This window comes from Argopecten irradians, chromosome 10, assembly GCF_041381155.1.
Source record: "Argopecten irradians isolate NY chromosome 10, Ai_NY, whole genome shotgun sequence".
In the NCBI taxonomy this organism is placed as follows: Eukaryota; Metazoa; Mollusca; class Bivalvia; order Pectinida; family Pectinidae; genus Argopecten; species Argopecten irradians.
The window spans coordinates 41,010,776-41,032,236 of NC_091143.1; the positions used below are offsets into that span (position 1 = coordinate 41,010,776).

At 36.0% G+C, this 21,461-nt stretch overlaps 1 protein-coding gene across 1 annotated transcript; it reads right to left on the reverse strand.

Annotated features, from left to right (window-relative positions):
• Positions 1–7,903: 7,903 nt before the first annotated feature.
• On the reverse strand, positions 7,904–10,537 carry LOC138332833 (uncharacterized). Its single transcript, XM_069280792.1, has 2 exons — positions 10,398–10,537; positions 7,904–10,159 (listed from the first exon to the last, which is right to left on the reverse strand). The coding sequence occupies exons 1-2, from the start codon at positions 10,473–10,475 to the stop codon at positions 9,737–9,739; spliced, it is 501 nt and encodes a 166-aa protein (XP_069136893.1). The 5' UTR covers positions 10,476–10,537; the 3' UTR covers positions 7,904–9,736.
• Positions 10,538–21,461: the final 10,924 nt, after the last annotated feature.

The window sequence follows — 21,461 nt, forward strand, 5'->3', positions numbered from 1 at the left end:
CATCAAATATAATATTTAAGGATTAACTTGAATAGATTTTTTATGTTATGGAGATATAACACAAAAATCTGAGTGTACTCTAAATGACCCGCGAAGCGGTTTATGATGAGAGTGCACTCAGATTTTTGTGTTATATCTCCATAACATAACAAATATATTCAAATTAATCCTTATAATTCAATTTACTAAAGATGATCTCTTCAATACTCAAATTTCATTTTTGGACTTTTTTGTCTATGACATCATTACGACGTCATCTCAGCCAATCAGAAGCAACGTCACAAACGGCAACGCCATTTTTTCCTGTAAGGACTGATAAAGTAAATTTTTAAGCCAATGAAAATGCTCGTTACAAGCAAAATTGAATTATTTTCAAATAAATTTCGTTAAGAAGCATGCTCATAACTCTTATTTTAAGTGTCGTTCTAAACTAGGAAAAAACGTGAAACTTGAAAGGAAGTACAAATAAATATGTAGAATCTATAATATATTTGTTTTAAAATTGCAAAATTTCGCCAAGGCAGTAGAAAAATTGCTTAATGATTACCAATAACTTTATTCACATATTTTATTGGATACAGTGTAATAGTTGTGTAATTATGACATAAGCCAGTCATTTCATGTAGAGGAACACTTCATTTGGGATAGAATTGATAGCAAAATCGTAAAACGTTGTAAATCCGCTTTACAGACCGAACACCCTTTTGGATTTGGCTGAACTGAAACTTGATCCAATATAAAATTATATCTTACTTAATGAAGGAGCTGTGTTTCTATAGGTGGTGGTGTTTTGCCATGATTTCTGCCTTGATAAAAACTATTCAAACGTATCAGAATGAACAGAATGTATCTGAAATTAACCGAAGTACCTTACAAATGGTCTGTATAAGCGATATAAAAATACCATTGGTCTGTATATGCAATGTAAATCTACATATACACAGTGTATGAACGGAAGTGTATAGTATTTTTTTAAATTTCGTAGTTGCGAGCTGTATAGCGGTACTCGGTCACTTGCTAAGGCAAATGAAAAAATCGATCATGGATAATTTTTGCTAATTTTTTTCGTTCTATACGTTTTTGTTGTGATTTTCGGTTATAAACGGCGAAATGGATAGAAATTTGAACAACTAGTGACTAATGAAATGTTGAGGGTTAACCAGCATTAACATTTGAGACACTTTTTGTGAGTTGATCTGCTGTTCATCATCAAAGAATTGAGACACCCGCCTAATATTTTGCACTATTTCAAGGTATTCTGTCTATCTTTCACTATTTCTAGCACCATCACAGGTCTATAAATGAATCCAACAATATAAAACACATAAATAAATACATTTTTATGGACACAATATCTTTTACTTAATCGTATTTTGAAGTTGTAGGATGATCAGCTAAAATTGTATAGTCACTTGCATTGTTTTGAACTGGCGATGTATAGTTGCTTGCGAGGACACTTGTATAGTCGACGTATTATTTTCAAAATCATGTTCATGAATTTGTTTATATACATGTTATGAAGACGTCTATAATGTTAAACATATTTGTAGTTACGAATAATGCCGATATTTGGTGTTTTACCGACCTGTACACCATGCCTGTTTTCATTCATTCCGCTTCGATACTCACAAGTGACGATACAAAAAGCAACTAATGATTATACTATACACTTCCGTTCATACACTGTGATATATATGTTTACAATCTGAAAGATACATTGGTACATACATGCTATGTTACACTCGTGCTAATCAAATAAGTTTGTAAAAGTAATGAGGTACAGGAAACTGTAGCTTGTGATCTAACTTTGATTTCATACATAGGTTTGCAGTACATACAGTTATTTCGTGGATAGTCGGTGTGATTTTCTTTACACACATCAAACAGGCTTTATATCAAAGATTATCGCCGAAAGCTACGGAAAAGGCGTTAACTCCGAATAACCATCCCACTAACACAACACAGCCAAAGGATGTCGAAAACTCTGTTAGAATGTGTGGATGAAAAACGGATTTCAAAGAGATCAGTTTTGCTTTGCTTGCTTTGATTGCAATGTGCGTCATCTTAACAACAACCATTCGTTGAAATTTATTTTATAAACAAGCATGTTGAGGAAATAACACCGGACAATCGAAACATCTACTATCGGAACATTGTAATTATTCGAATTAAGTCTTTTTTGAAATATATGAACTTTATTAATTTTACATCGATTGAGAAACAAGTTATTCAACTTATGTAAATCACTCTCGATGGCCCGGATGTAAGCGCGCGAGGGGTCTTAGTGTGGGGAAAAACCCAAGTGATCGGGAAGGTGACCCTAACCTTTTCACGTCCGTGCCGGGGATCGAACCCCGGCCGGCTAGGTTAAAGGCGAGCGGCTTAACCACTGCACCACTCGATCACCCTAATCACCAAATTAAGACTTAAGTCTTAAACTTTAAATAGAGTTAGAAGAATATTGATCGAGTATCACACACATAATAATAGATATATCGATCAGACATTAACAACAAAACATATCTTTACAAAAAAAAAAAAAAAAAAAAAACATCATCAAGTGGACCGCCATCAATGAGAAAAGCTGCAGCACTCTTTTATGTATACTTACTATATAATGTTTCTATTTGATTATTAGCTAGTTTACCATGTCTTTTGTTTGTTTGATTGATTAATTAACGTCCTATTAACAGCTATGGTCATGTAAGAACGGCCTCCCATGTATGCGGTGTGCTGCGTGTATGTAGTGCGAGGTGCGTGCCCTGGGAGACTGCGGTATATTCATGTTGCGTCTTCTTGTATAGTGGAACTGTTGCCCTTTTTATAGTGCTATATCACTGAAGCATGCCGCCGAAGACACCAAGCATCACACCCCACCCGGTCACATTATACTGACAACGGGCGAACCAGTCATTTGAGGTAAATGCAACGTAAAAACGTATAATGTCGAGGTACTGAGATGCATTTTTTTTATTCAACTTCGAGTTGAAAATATTTATAAATAATACATAGTTTGACAAATTAACATTAGTAAAGCTTCGTCATTGGAATATACAGTAATAACATGTTATACTCATATTTGTTTATGTATGGTAGATTATCGGGGAACAGTGTGTCCTTACTGTTGACGGTATATTTAATTCATCCCCCGTTTTGTACAATTTATAACCAGGTCGAATCATTTTAAGATTATTTATTAATTATCTGCAACAGTGTGTATAGGCAATGCATACTCATCTGTAATGAAGCAGACGATACTATTAAAACAGTATACTCTCAGAAGGTTCAATAGATATATTTATAAATATCGTGGATATATATTATGAATCAATAATGGCTGACAGCTTCTGTATAGAAGAGGATGGATATTTATGAATCTGTCAATGATATGACCTGCTCCATCAATATTATGTGCGATATGTACTTTACTCCTGTCACGCCGGGAAAACACATTTGAAAAGAAAGGCTTTCAATCGCGTTTTTAAACTACCCCTTTCTCACTCCAATGCCACATCCTTTACCTTGTCATTACAATGGTGTTCCCCTAGGGTACATTAATTCAACTTGCTTTATACTAAGCAATTGTTAATTTCACCTAAAAGAATGCTTGAACACCAGACTTCAAACGCATACCATTGCAAATGCGTTTAGAACATGCGAATTTGTACTTAAGTTCGCTTTGTGATGTGTCGAGTGTCGAAATAAATCATGACTTTGCCGCACCATAACGGATCGCTTGTAGCGACCCTCTAATACTGCTAAATGGATGAGTCCTTTTTTTAATCATAATCCTTTTTATGTTAAGTCATCGTATATCTACACCACCATTGGTTGATTTTAAACAAATTCGTATGACGTAAAACGCTTTTTTTATTTATACCACGGTGAATTGAATCCCTCGATGAATCATTAGTGAGAGCGATTGTCTTGTGTTTAGGTCCAATGACACCTGAAATGTGTTGATAATGGGAATCAATAAAGCATTATAGCTGTGAAACAATTTCTTATTAATAACTCTCATAAAACGAACGCATTGTCAGAATCTAAATAGAAACACGCGGAATGGTCCATTAATTAACACGTTCGGTCCATTTAAGATGTCAAACGCGAATAGAAAATAATCTGCTTACTAGGGTTTCAATTAAATTGATGTAATTTCCATCACTACCTGAGATCATCCTTTTTATAGATCATAAATCTTAAGCAAGCTTAGAAGTCACAAACGTATGACAATAGGATATGATAATACAAAACAAAAATGGATGGCGATATTGATTTCTGCATAACAATGCATGTACTTCAATATATACATAAATCTCTTTATACCGGTTTTAACGTCTAGAGGGCAATAAACACCTAATAACGCCTATGAATATTAATGGTATATACCCATCATATGCATATCTGTGTGTTTAACTGCGTAGTTAAAAACCCATTTATGACAAACCTGTACACCCCGGAATTGTACTATAAATTCTGTATTTGTTAATAAAAGTGCGATGTGAAAATAAAGAGATGAAAAACAATACATGATTTAACAATGAAGACAGCATACCATCAACAGGAATTCTTGGCAACTCTAGTGATTTCCATCGACACTATGGTTTTGCATGAAACAAGGTCAAAGCGTCGGAAAGCTTCATGGATAAATGAACATAGAGAAACAACGAACCTTTAAAAAGACATTAACTCGACAATACAACTACGCATATTAAACGCGTATTATCGCGTAATTGCAGGCACATTCTAATACATATTTTGACTTCTGTGTTTGACGTGTTTCTGCTAACATGGTTGGAGTAAGAAAACTTCAACCGCTCTCTGTCTTTAGAAGACACTGTAGTCCAACTTATTTTGGAGGTTATAAAATTTCGCGTTGTTCTGTCAAATGGCTTATTGACACCGGTTTGATTTCTCGTTTTCTGTCAAATGGCTTATTGACGTCGATTTAATTTCGCGTTGTTCTGTTAAATGGCTTATTGACGCCGGTTTAATTTAGCATTGTTCTGTCAAGTGGCTTATTGATGCCAGTTTTAATTCCGCGTTGTTTTGTCAAATGGTTATTGAAGCCGGTTTCATTTCGAGTTGTTCTGTCAAATGGCTTATTGACGCCGGTTTAATTTCGCGTTGTTCTGTCAAATTGGTTTAAGTTCGCGTTGTTCTGTCAAATTGCTTATTGAAGCCGGTTTCATTTCGAGTTGTTCTGTCAAATGGCTTATTGACACCGGTTTAATTTCGGGTTGTTCTGACAAATTGCTTATTGACGCCGGTTTAATTTCGCATTATTTTTGAAAAAAAAAAAAATCTTATTGATGCCGTTTTAATTTCGCGTTGTTCTGTCAAATGGCTTATAAAATTATTGACGCCGGTTTAATGTCGCGTATTTCTGTGTTATGTCATAGTGACGTTGGTTTAATTTCGCGTTGTTCTGACAAATAGCTTATTGACGCCGGTATTATTTCGCGTTGTTCTGTGTAATGTCTAATTGACGTCCGTTTAATTTCGCGTTATTCTGGTTAATGGCTTATTGACGCCAGTTTAATTTCGTGTTGTTTTGTGAAATGGCTTATTGACACCGGTATAATTTCGGGTTGTTCTGACAAATTGCTTATTGACGCTGTTTTAATTTCGCGTTATTTTTGAAAAAAAAAATGCTTATTGACGCCGTTTTAATTTTGGATTGTTCTGTCAAATGGCTAATTAAATTATTGACGTCGTTTTAATTTCGTGTTTAATTTCGCGTTGTTTTGTCTAATTGCTTATTTATGCTGATTTAATTTCGAATTGATCACTACATCTTTATTTGTGCTTTAGACTTTTTCGCGGAAATTTAAAATCGCGATACCCGTTTGCCCAGGAAATACACAAAAAATAATCATACTCAAAAATAGGTAATTTTCACATTAATAGATACATATAGTATATGTAAATAATACCTTTTACATAAAGCAGATATCTCATATTGATGTCTTTTTATTGTTTTCCTGCTAGTACTTTATACACGAAATGTGAATAAACTTTCACATAGCCATTTGCCGTTCCAGGTTCCATGTTCAATCAACAGCTCAAAACATTGAAGTTTGGTCCTGCAGGACTCAACATCCATTATAATGTATTGTTAATTGTAACGTCCGCCGAGGGGGTGTGACAACAGTATGATTACCATTCTATCTGTGATGGCTGGATGTCTCGTGCATTTCCTCTTTTCGCTTTGTTGTGTAAGAAAAAGCAAAATATTTCAGTTTTTTTTCTTTTCCTTGGCGTCTTGTTGTACATATCAATGCGAAAAGACGAAATGTCAGAATCAAGCCATAATGTCCATAGGTGATGCTTAGACACGACACCCAACTGCAAAGCCACAAAGGACAGGTTAATGAACTATAAAGCTGAAAAGCCCATGTCCATATCTTGCCACCTTAACCATCAATCATAAATAAATTTCGCTCCGGTCGAAGATCATGATCTTGATTTATCGCACTCACATACAGTGTACAATAGTGTCGCTTCATAGCTTGACCTCTCAAGACAGGTTATCAACGGAGAGTATTTCTACCACAATTCGTCGTGGCTTGCGACTCGCGAGTCATTGTTAAAATGTATTGGATATTGCAAAGATATACTGATATATTTACATACAGTGTATGCCCCTGTATAGTCAACGGGAGGGGGTTGCGTTCAAATTAGCGTAATCGCAATGACGTATGAATACAAACGCAGTGCAGGTTCGGACTACTTCTAGTTCACGCTTCGATAAGATTTTGCGTCATAAGTTGACGGATTTCAAAATAATAATAAAGAGTTTTTATTAGATCCAATTAAATATGTATTTTACATCAAAACAAAAGATGTGATAAAGCATTGTAACGGTAATAAACTACAAAATGAATCGCTCGTCGGGGCTGCAACCGGGGGGCTTTCCTCAGGAATGTTCGGGAAATCCCATAGTTACGTCAGATGTAGGCCTACATGCATGTGTGTACGGTCACTCATCTCACCTAAATATACAGAACATCTAATTGTTGGTGAAACAGGTAACCTATCCGAAACAGTATCATCAGTTTTAAATAGCCCCGTCTTTGCATTCAAAATAGGCCTACACACAGGCAAACACTTTTCTTTCCTCCGTACAATAAAATAAAAGTAATAACTATGAAGAATTTAGTCAAAATCGCGTTCTTAGACCGATACATACATGACAAACATTCAGCAGCTCAACGGTCACACCATCACAGTAACTTTCCTCGGTTGAAAATCAAATATGGCGGCTCGCTCCACTCCGGACAGCCTCACTACCCTGACAACGATGCATACCGGTAGTCGTTCCGCATTGGTTATCTCAATTTTTATTCGAATTGGACATTATCAATATATTATCAAATTGAAAAAAAAGATATATTTTGAAAATAATTGAAAAGTGTCATTGTTGTATTTCAAACCAAACTGCAGCTATAACATTCAACAATCGGAACTATATCTTCAGTCATCCTGACTACCTTAGTTACCCAACTTAGCAACCATCACCGTTTTAAATTTGACGTAAAAGTGGATTTATATATGTAAATATATAGATTGAACAGTGTTTTGATTGCGTTAAAGGTGGTATGAACGCAATGGGATACAGACATATTCTACATGTAGCGATAACGCGCTACATTGAATGGTGTTTTGATTGCGCAATCAAAACAATGTTCAATCTCTATATATCACTACTGGAATATAATAGGCTTGGTCACTATACGCTAATACTAGCCGATTTTGTTTACCATAACTGCATGGTAACATTGAACTTTGAACTTGCGTAAGGAAATGTTCGCGCCCCATAGAATATATTCTTAGAGGAATTGCTCCATACAAGCATGGTTAACATAAAAACGAAATCCAATCCCTATATATCACTACTGGAATATATACATGCATGATTATAGCCTACCGGTCGTTTGATTGGTCGAAATTTTAAACTTTACTCCAAACTACTAAATGTAATGTCTTTCGTAAATTTTAAAACATAACTCACTGGGGTGAAATAAATACCATATCCAACAACCTCCCGCAGTGTAAGCTCTATAGATTTGTATATTGATCTCTCTTGCTATACGATGACAACAAAGAATTGACTACACTCATTACTGGTTACTATTCGACGACGCAGCTGAAACGGTCATTTTAATTAATGTTAGTGGGTAGTTCGGTCATATCGCTTACTTTATAGTTTTGTCTCACTGGAACTACTGTAATCAAAGAAAGCCACTTCCATTAAGCCACGCAAAATAAATTGCAAAATGTGAGACCTGCCTTAGCGACCACCCCTGTATAAACACCGCGTTAATACTACTACAATGTACTTTCGTTTAGTCCCAAATGACCCGTCACAATTTGAACTGATTATAACGACCACTTGTCTACAACGGGTGGTCTACGTAGACAGGTAATATTCTAGACAAGCGTATATGATAATGTTTCCCCGAATTTGCAGTGAGCCTTTTCGCGTTTTAAAATATATTCTTTCAATATTTTTAAAGAAAACCTGACAGAACGTTGAATGACACTTCGTACACACAAAGTCAGTTCATAAAAACAGTCGGAGTGCATGTACATGTATCAATTATTCAAGCCGAAAGTGACAAGATAATTTCCATGCACTTATTATCATAATGTAAATATTTATTATACAATTTACGACCCCATTCCCCTGAAGTACTAAGCTGTTCCCGACAACAATTACAGAAATGTAACAAAACTAGGTCTGTTCTAGGTCAACATTGAAAAAAACTTGACATTTTCGAGCGTTGTTGAATTTATATCGTTAGTGCTGCAGCGACATAAAATACAAAACTTGAAACAGATGCATTCATTACAACACACGCGAGGGCACTTATTTTGATAAATCTGGCCTTGGGCCACAAGAGGCCTTCCGATGACACTTTGATTTATATATGTTTCGGTATCATCTTCGCGTTTTATTAAGCCTTTCTGTTCCATAGCATACACGTCATATGTTCTAATTTAATCACATCATGCATGAATCATTATGCAATTCAAATAATTTTATTGCAGGGCTCTACGATCCAAATTATTCGATTCCGACTACAGAATCCCGATTTATATTTCCCATCAGGTCATCCGCACACATAGCACGATATAAATTCTAAACCTAATTAGTTAGAACTATTGGTTTTCGTTTTCAGTGAGTAGCTATAGTTTGCTAAGCAGCATTATGATATTTAAGTTTAGTTTTATTACATGTAGGATAACGTCCCGTCAACATTCAAGGCCATTTAAAAGTCCACGGCGTCAAACGGCAAAACAGCGAAATGAATCTTCACTGTTAATAAAGTTTACGCAGGTAATCTTGCGTTTGTTTAATGTTGTAACCTGATCTTAAGCTATAAATATCAGTTTTCTTGTGTTATTCTTATTTTTACAATGTAAGAACATTCTATCAACAGTTGGTTTCGGATAGGTAGCGGACCTTAGAACCACAACAAATTACGAAGATGGAGTAAAGACTGAGTACTCGCGGGACAACATCGACCAACGATTTAATTCGATTGCTTACGACCCAGAGGTGGATGCAATAAATCTAAACATCTTATCCAAACATTTCTGAAAAGATAGTTGCGTTAATCATTTCATTCCATCGTAGATGTAGACATAAAACTAAGTATATGTAGTTAAATAAGTCGTGTTATATTTTCAACCACATTAACATCAACTGTAGCGTTCAATATGTCGACATTCATCCATCTGTTCTTGGGCTTTTCATTCCCGCCTGAACCCTGGCATACTTCCTGGCCCACTTGGCTCTCCTTTCCGCCGTCTTCCTCTCTCGGTTTCGTCTTGCACGTTCCTGCTTCTTATCCAAAGCTGCCTTGTCAATCGGCGGAAGCCGCCGGGGAGGGCAGTCTGTTCCGGCCCGGTACGCCCCTACTGAGTAGGAGCTGTACTCCGGGGCCCCGGGGACTATGGAGGCGGAGGGTCCGCCTTTCGGGCCCCCGATCTCCACAACGAAAGCAACACCCCCGTTTCCCTTTCTGGGTTCGACCCCTTCTGCTTTTAATTGCATAAGGACAGTTTGTTTAGTTTTTCGTCTGGTATTTGAGCTTTCGTAGTCCAACGATATCCCGCTGTTATCTTGTACAGGAATATTGATGGCCACGACCTGAAACATGATATTGGTTTTACGTGTTGACAAAGTAACTCATTCGGTAGAGCATTCGTCTGATTCAGGTAGCATCACATATACGTATGTCTTGTTAACTAAATTATTTTTGGAGAAACACTCGGTTAATGTTCCGGGTTCGAATCCCGGTCTGACCGCTATATTTTTTTCTCCTTGCCTGTTACAGTCGATTACGGATAAACACTTTAACAAAATTACACGGGGATATATATATTACCTTGTTCTGTCTTCTCCAGAAGAATATAAATCTCCTTTTCTGAGTGTCTGCTTCGCTCTTTGTGTTATTACAGCCCATGGTTCTCTCTAGCTTTCGTGAGTCGCAAGATGTATGTCGCCATAAGACAAATGACGCATAGATACCAATTACATTATGACGTCACAGTTAAACTGTTCTGATGACGTAGTTTACATTATCTTATCATCACGTGGTAACGCATCGCCAGAAACACGAATAAAAACGACAAAGAATCTATAAATAAATATATGCGCTTTTAAGGATGTGTTCTTTATTAACTGCGTTCATTCTATAGTATACGCAGTCAAAATGAAAATATACCTTAAATAATACGAATTAAGGCAATGCCTTGTAAGAGCGCAGCTCATCAGCATATTGTTTACTGTAGACCCGAATAAAAGTTAAACATGGATAAAAGTAGTGTAGTTTGCGTACGATATACTTGTACGTTTATAAATCCGATTTTGCTATACGGTTCTGAAATTTGGGGATGTTTTGATACGAATGCACCGAGCGAGATTTAAAAGAAAATCGCCAACTCTAGATGATATCTACAACAATTGGGAAAGCAAGCTTCTGCATTTAAAACTTTGCAAATTTCTAATCGGTGTACACAAAACAAGTACGAACTTCGCTGTACGATCGGAACTTGGACGCTTTCCGATCCATTTTAATATAATCAAGGGGATGGGCATGTACTGGTATCATCTTGAACATACAGCGCACTAATTTCCCCTGCTACATAAGGCTGTATTATGTTTCTTTGTTTGATTTATTAACGTCCTATTAACAGCTATGGTCATGTAAGGACGGCCTCCCATGTATGCGTAGTGTTGCGTGTATGTTGTGCGAGGTGCGTGTTTTGGGAGACTGCGGTATATTCGTGTTGTGTCTTCCTGTATAGTGGAACTATTGCCCTTTTTATAGTGCTATATCACTGAAGCATGCCGCCGAAGACCCAACAACACCCCACCCGGTCACATTATACTGACAACGGGCGAACCAGTCGTCCCACTCCATGTATGGCATCGCTCACTTTTGGCCTTGAGTTGAGCGTTCGCCCCTGTGAGGAAAGCTCTGGGTTCTGTCCCCTGGCCGAGACACACCAAAGTCTATAAAAGTGGTAGTTTCTGCTCCTGCTTAGCGCTCAACATAAGGCTGTATTATGCTCTAAATCATTATGTGAATACGGTAATCTTCATGGTTCAGTTGTATTAATTCAATCTTTTCAATGACTGACATAAATAAGAGTATAATCAATAAATCTGAATATCAATTCAAACGCATTCTTATGAAAAGTCTTCGTGAACATTATATTAAAATGTGGCACACAACACGCGGTATGGTGAAGGATGGCAAGCTCTCAACTTATTGTCATTTAAAAAGTAATTTTGGTACAGAACTGTATCTCTCATCTCTGCCCAAATTCCATTCGAGACGATCTCTCACCAAACTTCGCATTTCCGCGCATAGACTGATGATATAGAAGCTGGGCGTGTTTTAAAGATACCTCGGGACAAAAGGCATTGTAAAAATTGTAATGACGGACACATAGATGACGAAGTCCATTTTCTATTTGTCTGTGATAAATATAGAGGACAACGTCAGAAATTAATAAATGTATGCCATGACGTATGTCCAATTGTTTTACGCTTAGTTCCACTTAACCAATTTATATGGCTCTTGAACAACGAAAACATGAATAGCTTCGTGCCTCTGTCTGATTTTATTTCACGGAACCTTCCTCGTTAATTTTATATCTCAATTTTCCACTGAAACGCACAGCCACTTCTCGTTGTCGCTAACAGTTAGGAATCTAACTGTCAAATTGTATACATTTTAACTATCTATGTACTGTTGGTTGTATATATACTATTATATGACCTTTATAGTTATCTAGTCATGAATCTCTAGTTATATAAGTGCCTTGTCCTGTATGAAGTCTACTTTATGTAATCCTAAATTTTTTGTATGTAAATGTCCCGTGTGGGACATTGATTGGTTTAATAAACATTGTCTATTGTCTATTGTCTATACATGTACAATGTACATGTTATGAACACTACAGTCGTTTTTCATTTTTCAGCATTTCAATAGAAATTGGTCCGGGGATGGATATGTGCTTCTCGTTAATCGTTACTTGTTACAATAAAGAATTGTAACAGGAGAGGAGAAAATGTAGCGGCCAGACTGGGATTCGAACCCCAGACCTCCGAACACATAGCCGAACACTCTACTGCTGAGCTATACACGTGTACCTGGTCACCGATAATCGACACAGTCCAACCCCGCTACAGAATCGGAAGTGTGAAGTGTGAACTTCGCAAAATACACACCAGTATTGCACACGTAGGTATGAGAGAGAAAAAAAAATTATAAACATGGACTTCCAGAAAGCTCTCATACTATTCCACATAAAACGCATAAGTAACATGTAAAATTGAAGAAATGATGAACTGGACATCAGGTTCGATCGCTTGCAGACAGCATCAAACTGGACAAACGTAACATCAGGAGTAACACAAGGATCCGAACTTAGACCGGCACTGTTTGTTTTGTTATACAAACGATCACTTTGTGTATAAATGCATTTAAGAAATGTCGTTAAGATCGTGTTTTTTATAAAACTTCGTATAATTTGGCACACGCATATATTAATATAAAATGATTCTCCCATTCGCAAGGCGAAGCGATGACAATAATTTGTTCAGTATCTAATTAAATAACAACCCCAGTAAATTGTATCTAAGTGATCAGTTTTCCATTATAAACATGTTTACATGTGCCTCGTTTTACGGTGAAATCTGAAACTACTTGTATGTTTTACATGCTACTAAAAATTAAATTTGTACGTCTCATTTTTCATCTCTCTTCCTTGAACTTTACACATGTGGAATCGCTTGCATTTTATTACATAGAAAGGAATAAAAGAATCCTTGATCCGCGTTAATGCAAATATTTATAATTCCGTCGTTGAACCCCATTTGCTCCTTATATAGCAACGTAATGGGAAGATTGACATCAGAATAAAAAATACCGCTGAGAAAAAAATCTAGGCGGGAATGCATAAAGCATTTTTCCTTCCCCGATGATAAAATGATACTGTTAGAATCCATTATGGAAACAATGGATTCCAGAGTTCGGATAGAAGTGGCTTCAACACGGAGAATAATACATTAAACACTCAATAATCTTCAAATGTCTATACGCACATAGTAATTTTACGTATTCAGCTGCTCGACACAGATATATTTCATCGCCTTTCTAAGACGATAATGGAACGGTGTGTCCTAAAATTTCAAAATCATATCGAAAGAGATATATTTTCTTTGCTCATTTGCCCATATCAAGAACGTCCTCAGCTGTTTAAGCAAAACGCTATAGCCCTTGCACGCTATTGTGCACGATGACCTGTTATTATTGAGATTGAATAAGCTGGCGAACCCTATCATTAGGAAGACCTTAAGAGCATACTTCATTATCGGCCACGAAAATCCATCCATCTTCCCTAATGGCTTTGTTTATAAAAAGGCGTATCAATTTATTATTTTGTGAAATATATTATTATAATGTCTTAAACTATTATCTGAAGTAAAAGGTTCCAACTCAATAAGAGAGAGCATTGACCGGGTTTTACAATTGTAAGCACCAAGGATTAAGAATATTGTTTATGGAGAAAAGATTTAAACATAAATGAAGAGTGCATATCCTTACAAATATGTTTACTTTCCAAATATTGTACCATAGACTATAGGCCTTAATATTAAGGTATTTATAATATTGTTATAATTACAAAATGTATAAATAAATGTACAGTGTATCATCTTTTGTATTTTCATTTGTATTATCTACTCGCAACTTAAATACAATTCAAATTGACCTAAAACAGAAGAACCTTAATATTATCATATATGAATATGGATTGGCGAGTGTTTTATTGCGTTAAGTTGACAGCATGCATATGAATGTAATTATAGATTCAGACATAACAAATTGCACTACTTTAAACGCAAACTCTGCGCTTTCATTTATTAAATAAGGACATATATAAATATACAACCATAACCTTACATAGGATAACACATTTCTATTCATATTTTATAGGGATGTGTAGACCTCAATAACAGGGGAAGGCGTCCGTGCAATGCACTGGATCGGTTAGCTTATAGGGTATGCATATGGTGATACATTAAGACTATGCATAGATTTATGCTGCAGCTATTTTCACTTTTTGATTCCATGGTAGGAAACAATACAAATGATGTTATTTTTTTTTTACTTGTAATTGATACATAGAAATCACCGACATTAATATTTCAAGGTTTTCAATATCAGCAACTCTGGTTTTTCGGTTTAAAGGGAGGCAACCCTCATTTGAACTGGAATTTACGTGTCATTCACTTCGTATATAAATGGATAATTCGTATGTTACAATGTGGAATTTGTACAAATGATATTTTTTTGTTGATTTTTTTGGGGCGTGTAATTTTAACAAAATTTCCACTGCTTACTTCGTTAAAATCCCATATGAAAGTTCCGTATTAAAGAGTACATTTTGAAAAGAGACGTACATGTATTTTGCTATATGAATTAATACGGATATTCAAGCATCCAATGATACAGAGATCTCGACAGTGGAGCAGTTACTTACCAAAGTCATACATGTAGATAGGTGTTTTTACTTCTAGTACTCCGGATTGTCACTTCTAAAATCATGGGTACTCATTTCGGTAAAAAACCCAAATATTGATACCAACTTGATTATTTCAAATTGGTGATACAACCATTTCGAAGCCATTAGAGCACATCAATGATAAGTTTACACAGCCGAATTTCTGAAACGACTTAAACATATGTGTAACACATTTCTAGACGTACATGCACTTAATAATCCCACTTCCGTCCACTATTAACCTTGTTTCAACCATGTCGATGATGTAATCACACGAAATCTGGCGGAATGAAAATCCATTTCCCAGACATCATTTTGTATATTTATAGATCGTGTTCCGGAGCTAACATTACAGATTATAACGATTCGAAACTGTTTTCGCAATATTCTGAGGGTTGTAAAAATAATACAATATACATGCTTGCCTATGGATGCTTATTATTATACACGTACAGAGCTAAAATCTGTGGACTCATTTTATCATCTGAACTATCCACTACACAATACAATTGCACTTCTCCGTTCTTTTGATAAAATAATATAAGCTTAATTTGGCAGATATTATATAACAAGATGAAAAGTACAAACCGTGGAGTGTTTCCTTGATAAGTACATGTGATACGGTATTTATTAGTTCATTCAATCTACTTCCGTGGAATTTTGAATCTTTGAAGGGATTCATTGATGTAAGAAAGTATTACTCAAATGGAAAATGATACATTATGGACTTAATAGATAAGAATACAGTATTGATCTCCATTTATTAAGTTATTACACAACCGTGAGAGCCATTTGGAATCGGCGTTACAGACGACAACGTCATATTCTTTTTTTATCGTATGACAGTCTATGATAAAGGAAACATAATGCCTATGAAGATATTCATTTTAACAAGATCGAGAAAGATAATTAAGGAATTGGATGCAGAAAGGCAAACTTTGCGGTATCGACATCTGACAACTTTTATTACATGGAAAACCTGGGCGCAACTGTAATTAAGTCGACATGGTTAATACGGAACGTCTTAAGCTATCTCGTTTGGTAATTGTGTTTTCATTAAACTATATGATTTAATGTACCTCGATCAACTTTATTTTCACTACATGTATATGAACGTTACTTTGTTAAATTTGCTATCTCCCTACATTTTTTTAAAAAATTCCTCAGTCAACTGGGTGCTGGTCTTTCGAACTCATTAGCTAGATACTCACCTGCAATCGGGTATTTCCGTCGAGCCAATCAGCTTTGAAATGGGCGGAGCTTATTTACGATCACGTCATCAGTTGCCAGGCGACATAAAAAAAATGTACGGAGCTAGTTTCCGATCACGCCATCTCCACTGACTTAACCAAACGAAGTTAGTATCAGACGAAAACTGTTACCGAACTCTTCATGTCTATCTTGTAAGTGAGAGGTTGGTGAAAAATGTAAATTTATAGCATATGTACCCACAGGGGGCCAACTCAATGAAAATGGATGTTGTCATACATTTTTTTTGTATTTGGAGGATGGACTGATGAGTATATATGACAGTCATGTGATTTTTTTAAAAAAAATACGAGATTTGAAAAATTATTAAAAAAATCGGGATATTTACTATAAAACAGAGAAAGGGACGACAGTCGCCATATTGGATTTTTTACCCCACCACATGACTGTCATATATACTCATCAGTCCATCCTCCAAATACAAAAAAATGTATGACAACATCCATTTTCATTGAGTTGGCCCCTGTGTATGTACCATCAACTTCGCTAGCCAAGGGTATTAATACCATCAACTTCTCTTTAGGAAGAGAATCGGACTTATTACCCTTGGCTAGCGAAGTTGATGTACCATGTATACGTACATGTGCGTTTATTTGTAATATAAGCTACATGTACCTTAACGTGGTCAACTTCTCGGAATTTCAACAATACATGCATGCCAAACTAAGTGGTAGAAAATATTGAATTATTGAGAAATGACACCAGATCAAACTTGACCATGCGGTTTTGATATAAGTGAAAAAACAGACATGGGACCGCAAACATATGTTGAACCTAAATTAATGTTATATTGAAATGTAAAAGACTGTTTTTTTTCATTATCTAATGACCATAGTCATTGAATTAGCAAGATGTACGAGATACGGATGTAGCATATGAGACAAATGCATTGTACATCTTTTTGCCTAATCATAGCGTTTGCATTTATCAGTATATTAAGACATTTTAGTATAGGTTGGTGGAGTATTGGACATTTTTGAAATACGTTTTCATAAGAACACAAATTTATCACAGATATTTAACTACACAATTTGTTTCGTCAATGTCTGTCAAATTCCAATATCCTGACTTGCAATTCATAAAACACGACTTATCTCCCTTTATACACAAGCTCAAACAAGAATTCACCGCATTACGCTCAAGTTTGATTGACGGGTTCTCGTAAATCTTTTGCATTCAAAATCACTTTTCTTTGTGTTACGACCCTCATGACCGCAATAAATGCTAATGCTGCAAATTTTTCAGGTCTAGCTGGAATTGGTCGTCAAGGCAACGCAATGTTCATCGTCATCCGATATACCGTCTTCAAGACTCTACCCGAACCGTATTGTCTACGTTTGAATATCAACAAGGATGGTATTTCGAAGCAATTAACACGGATTGTCTCTTATGAGTAATAAAATGTCCCTTGGTTTTAATATATTTCACTGCGATACCGGCAAAATTGAAAATCCTAAATTTCGAAACAATTAAAGAAGACGTTTTAAAGGATGCGCATTAATTGTGGAAAGCATTACTTGTAGCGAGTTGACTCCCCAATTAAACTGCCATTACTCGCACCTGTCTCCAAAGAATACTAAAATGGCTTCCATTGCGTTTTCTAGCCTAATCGCCCCGTTCGCTAGATTACTTCATCCCAGTGTTTGTAATAGGAAGTTAATTTCTGAGGACTAGGTAGTTTGGCTACACTTAGCAATGAACATGGTGATGCTAGAAATAAATTACACGTCGCACTAATTGCCACTGCAGTGACTAGTATGCACACAGCAGCTTTCTAATTCACCAACACATTCAAGTCTAATTGCCGTAGTGTAAACTGAGAGAATGACTTATGATACATGTTCCGATTTCGTGTAATCAAAAGCACTACTAACTGTTTTCTGAATTTCCTTGAAATTTCCATCTCAGGAACGCCAGAACATTCCTATGTAACGCTCTCATCGAAAAGGAAAAAAATGCATATGGTGTTTCAATTGTTAACCTTAATTTTAGGGATAAAAAATGATTTTTGAACAGTTTTAAATTATCTCACAGATAAACCGAAGCTATATATCGTAATTCTAATACCGCACGGAACTTTAAAGGCACGTGCATTTTGTTTGGGTATCAGTATCGTATAGGTTCTTCCAGTTTATGAGGTTGTTCATTGAGCTAAAAGGCATGATGTCAGTTCAACTGTTGCATGCATCATCTAAGCATGTCCACGATGGTTGGCATCTGTTGAGTGACCATTTTTGGTTTGGGTTTGGTAGATGTAACGTGTGTTGCATGGTGTTTATGTACAATTTCGCGTAATTATAAATGATACTGCGATACAGAGTTTATAATCAAAGAGAGATAATCTATTTACTGAAACTGTATCAATCGGAACTCCTCGGATATCACTGTCGTATATTGTTGACCTCGGATGTGACACGAAGGCATCCGTATTAAAACTAAGGAACTATTTTCATAACAACTTGTTGCCACCGAGGACACAGCCCCTCGAGAAATGTTAGTTCATCAATACTGTATATTGTCCATCTCAATTTCTTAAAATACGACTGCAGAAGTTCGAACATTTTAATAACTATTTATTTTCTTATGCGCAGTAATAAGGTTTTCCGATGAAGACAATTTTCTTAAATATTCCTACACTATCATATCCGGTGTAATGTTTTACATCCAAGGAGTTTCGATTTGCAACTGTATAATGGAAGATAATTTATTTACTGCAACTGTATAATACGGTAATATGTCGGGACATTTTAACCACTCGGCCTGACTTCATACTTCTCAGCACAACAAGTGATGAAGTTGAAACAATCACACCAATAAAGCATAATTTGGACATCCTCGATACTCCAGGGGTTACTATCACTGCCGTTATATCCACCCCTTGATTATCTCATGGTAAAACTGAAGGCAGCAGAAGACACCAGTAATTTGATCCGTTGATAGACATCAAAAGAAGTTTAAAGTAACGGTACACAAAGATTGACTTTGTGACTTTGAAGTTTGCCGGGCGTCATTATCTCTTCAAAGGAATTAAAGTCTCTGCAGGCCTGTGGTTGGTCATGTATTTTTTTCTCCTAAACTGCCTCCAGTTTTACCATCAGATAGTCCAGGAGTGGATATTACGTCGGTGATAGTTACCCATGGAGTATCGAGGATGCCATTTGGGCTGAGTAACACTTATAGTGTATGGGTAATTCAGCAGTGTTTGTCAGGTCATCGGAGCAATGACCTCTTACCAAGATGTGGAGTCCTCTGGAAATGCTTTCCATTATGAATAAATACCTCATAGTAGTCAATATTTTCCTAAGATATGAATTATTTCCTTTTTTCCAACAAAACTTATTACGTACTTACACTGTGGTGCCAAAGCCAAGTTCCATCATTCGAGGCGGGCGCCGTACACTCTGACTTCGTTATCGGAAAAGGACTTGTAATGGCACAGACCCGTCTGGGCACTGCTCGAGAATGAAGACCATCGTCAATTTGGTCTTGGCTGTGTAAAAACACTACGGACTTACCAACAAGGTTAAATGTCCAGACGACAGGTTATCAGGAGTGAAAAATGACGTCACAGAAACATCTAATCCTTGATGCGAGAAGAAGTACAGTGTGAGACATACAGAAAACGGTCACATCGATAGCCGAAGCTGTTTCTTTGGTCATTTGAAATGGGGTAGAGCACTTATATGCAATTTCAGCATATCCTTTCGGGATTGTGTAATTTCATACCTTTTTTTAACTTTTGAATTCCATCGAATCAAATTGTGGTGGATCGCCTTTATAGAAAGAAGTGGCTTGTGTCATGGATCCCTTGGGTTCTCAAACGTCTCTTAGAAATCTAATCATTGACTATAAGCTTACTTATTCGTTGCTATTTTTCGATTTAATGCTTAAGCATTAAACTATCTTCCTATGGCATCCATGGTCTATATTCATCCTAGAGCTTTGCAGACAATCTTCATTAATCTTCGCTGTTTTATCCTTATGTCTTCACACAGAAGAATTATTACCTTCCGTACCAAATTGAATGATAAAAGTTTGTACGTACAAGTTAGTATCTTGTACGTACAAGATAGTATCTTGTACGTACAACTTAGTATCTTGTACGTACAACTTAGTATCTTGTACGTACAACTTAGTATCTTGTACGTACAAGATAGTATCTTGTACGTACAACTTAGTATCTTGTACGTACAAGATAGTATCTTGTACGTACAAGATAGTATCTTGTTCGTACAAGTTAGTATCTTGTTCGTACAACTAAGTATCTTGTACGTACAACTTCGTATCTTGTACGTACAACTTCGTATCTTGTACGTACAACTTAGTATCTTGTACGTACAAGTTATTATCTTGTACGTACAACTTCGTATCTTGTACGTACAACTTCGTATCTTGTACGTACAACTTAGTATCTTGTACGTACAAGTTATTATCTTGTACGTACAAGATAGTATCTTGTACGTACAACTTAGTATCTTGTACGTACAAGTTACTATCTTGTACGTACAAGTTACTATCTTGTACGTACAACTTATAGTATCTTGTACGTACAAGATAGTATCTTGTACGTACAACTTAGTATCTTGAATATACAAGTTGAGTTGAACTGCTGTTCAACACCGCAGAATTGAGTCACCCGCCTGATATTTTTCGTAATTAAAGATAGTCGGTCTACTTTACATTCCTTTAGCACGATCACAGGTTTATTAACTGTATTAGAAATATTAGACAATATTAGAAATATGAATATATATTAATGAGAACAATATCTTTTTCACAATCGTAATTTGAAATTGCCGGATTATGAGTTGAAACTGTATAGTCACTTGCATTATTTTGAAACTGACACTGTATAGTTCCTTTCGAGAAAACTGTATAGTCGCTTGTTTTATAGATAAGATATATTTAGTGATAAAACGGATATGATACATCTCCGATGAATGATAAGTTTGATCTATTAAACAAATTCGTAATATTCTTCAGTAATAAAAGTTAAATACTTCACAATGGTGCCATTATTGGAAATGTTTGAGCATTTATTTTACTTCAGAATAGAAGTATTGAAAATAATTAACTGCCTCCGAAAAAAATCCTAGGCATTATGC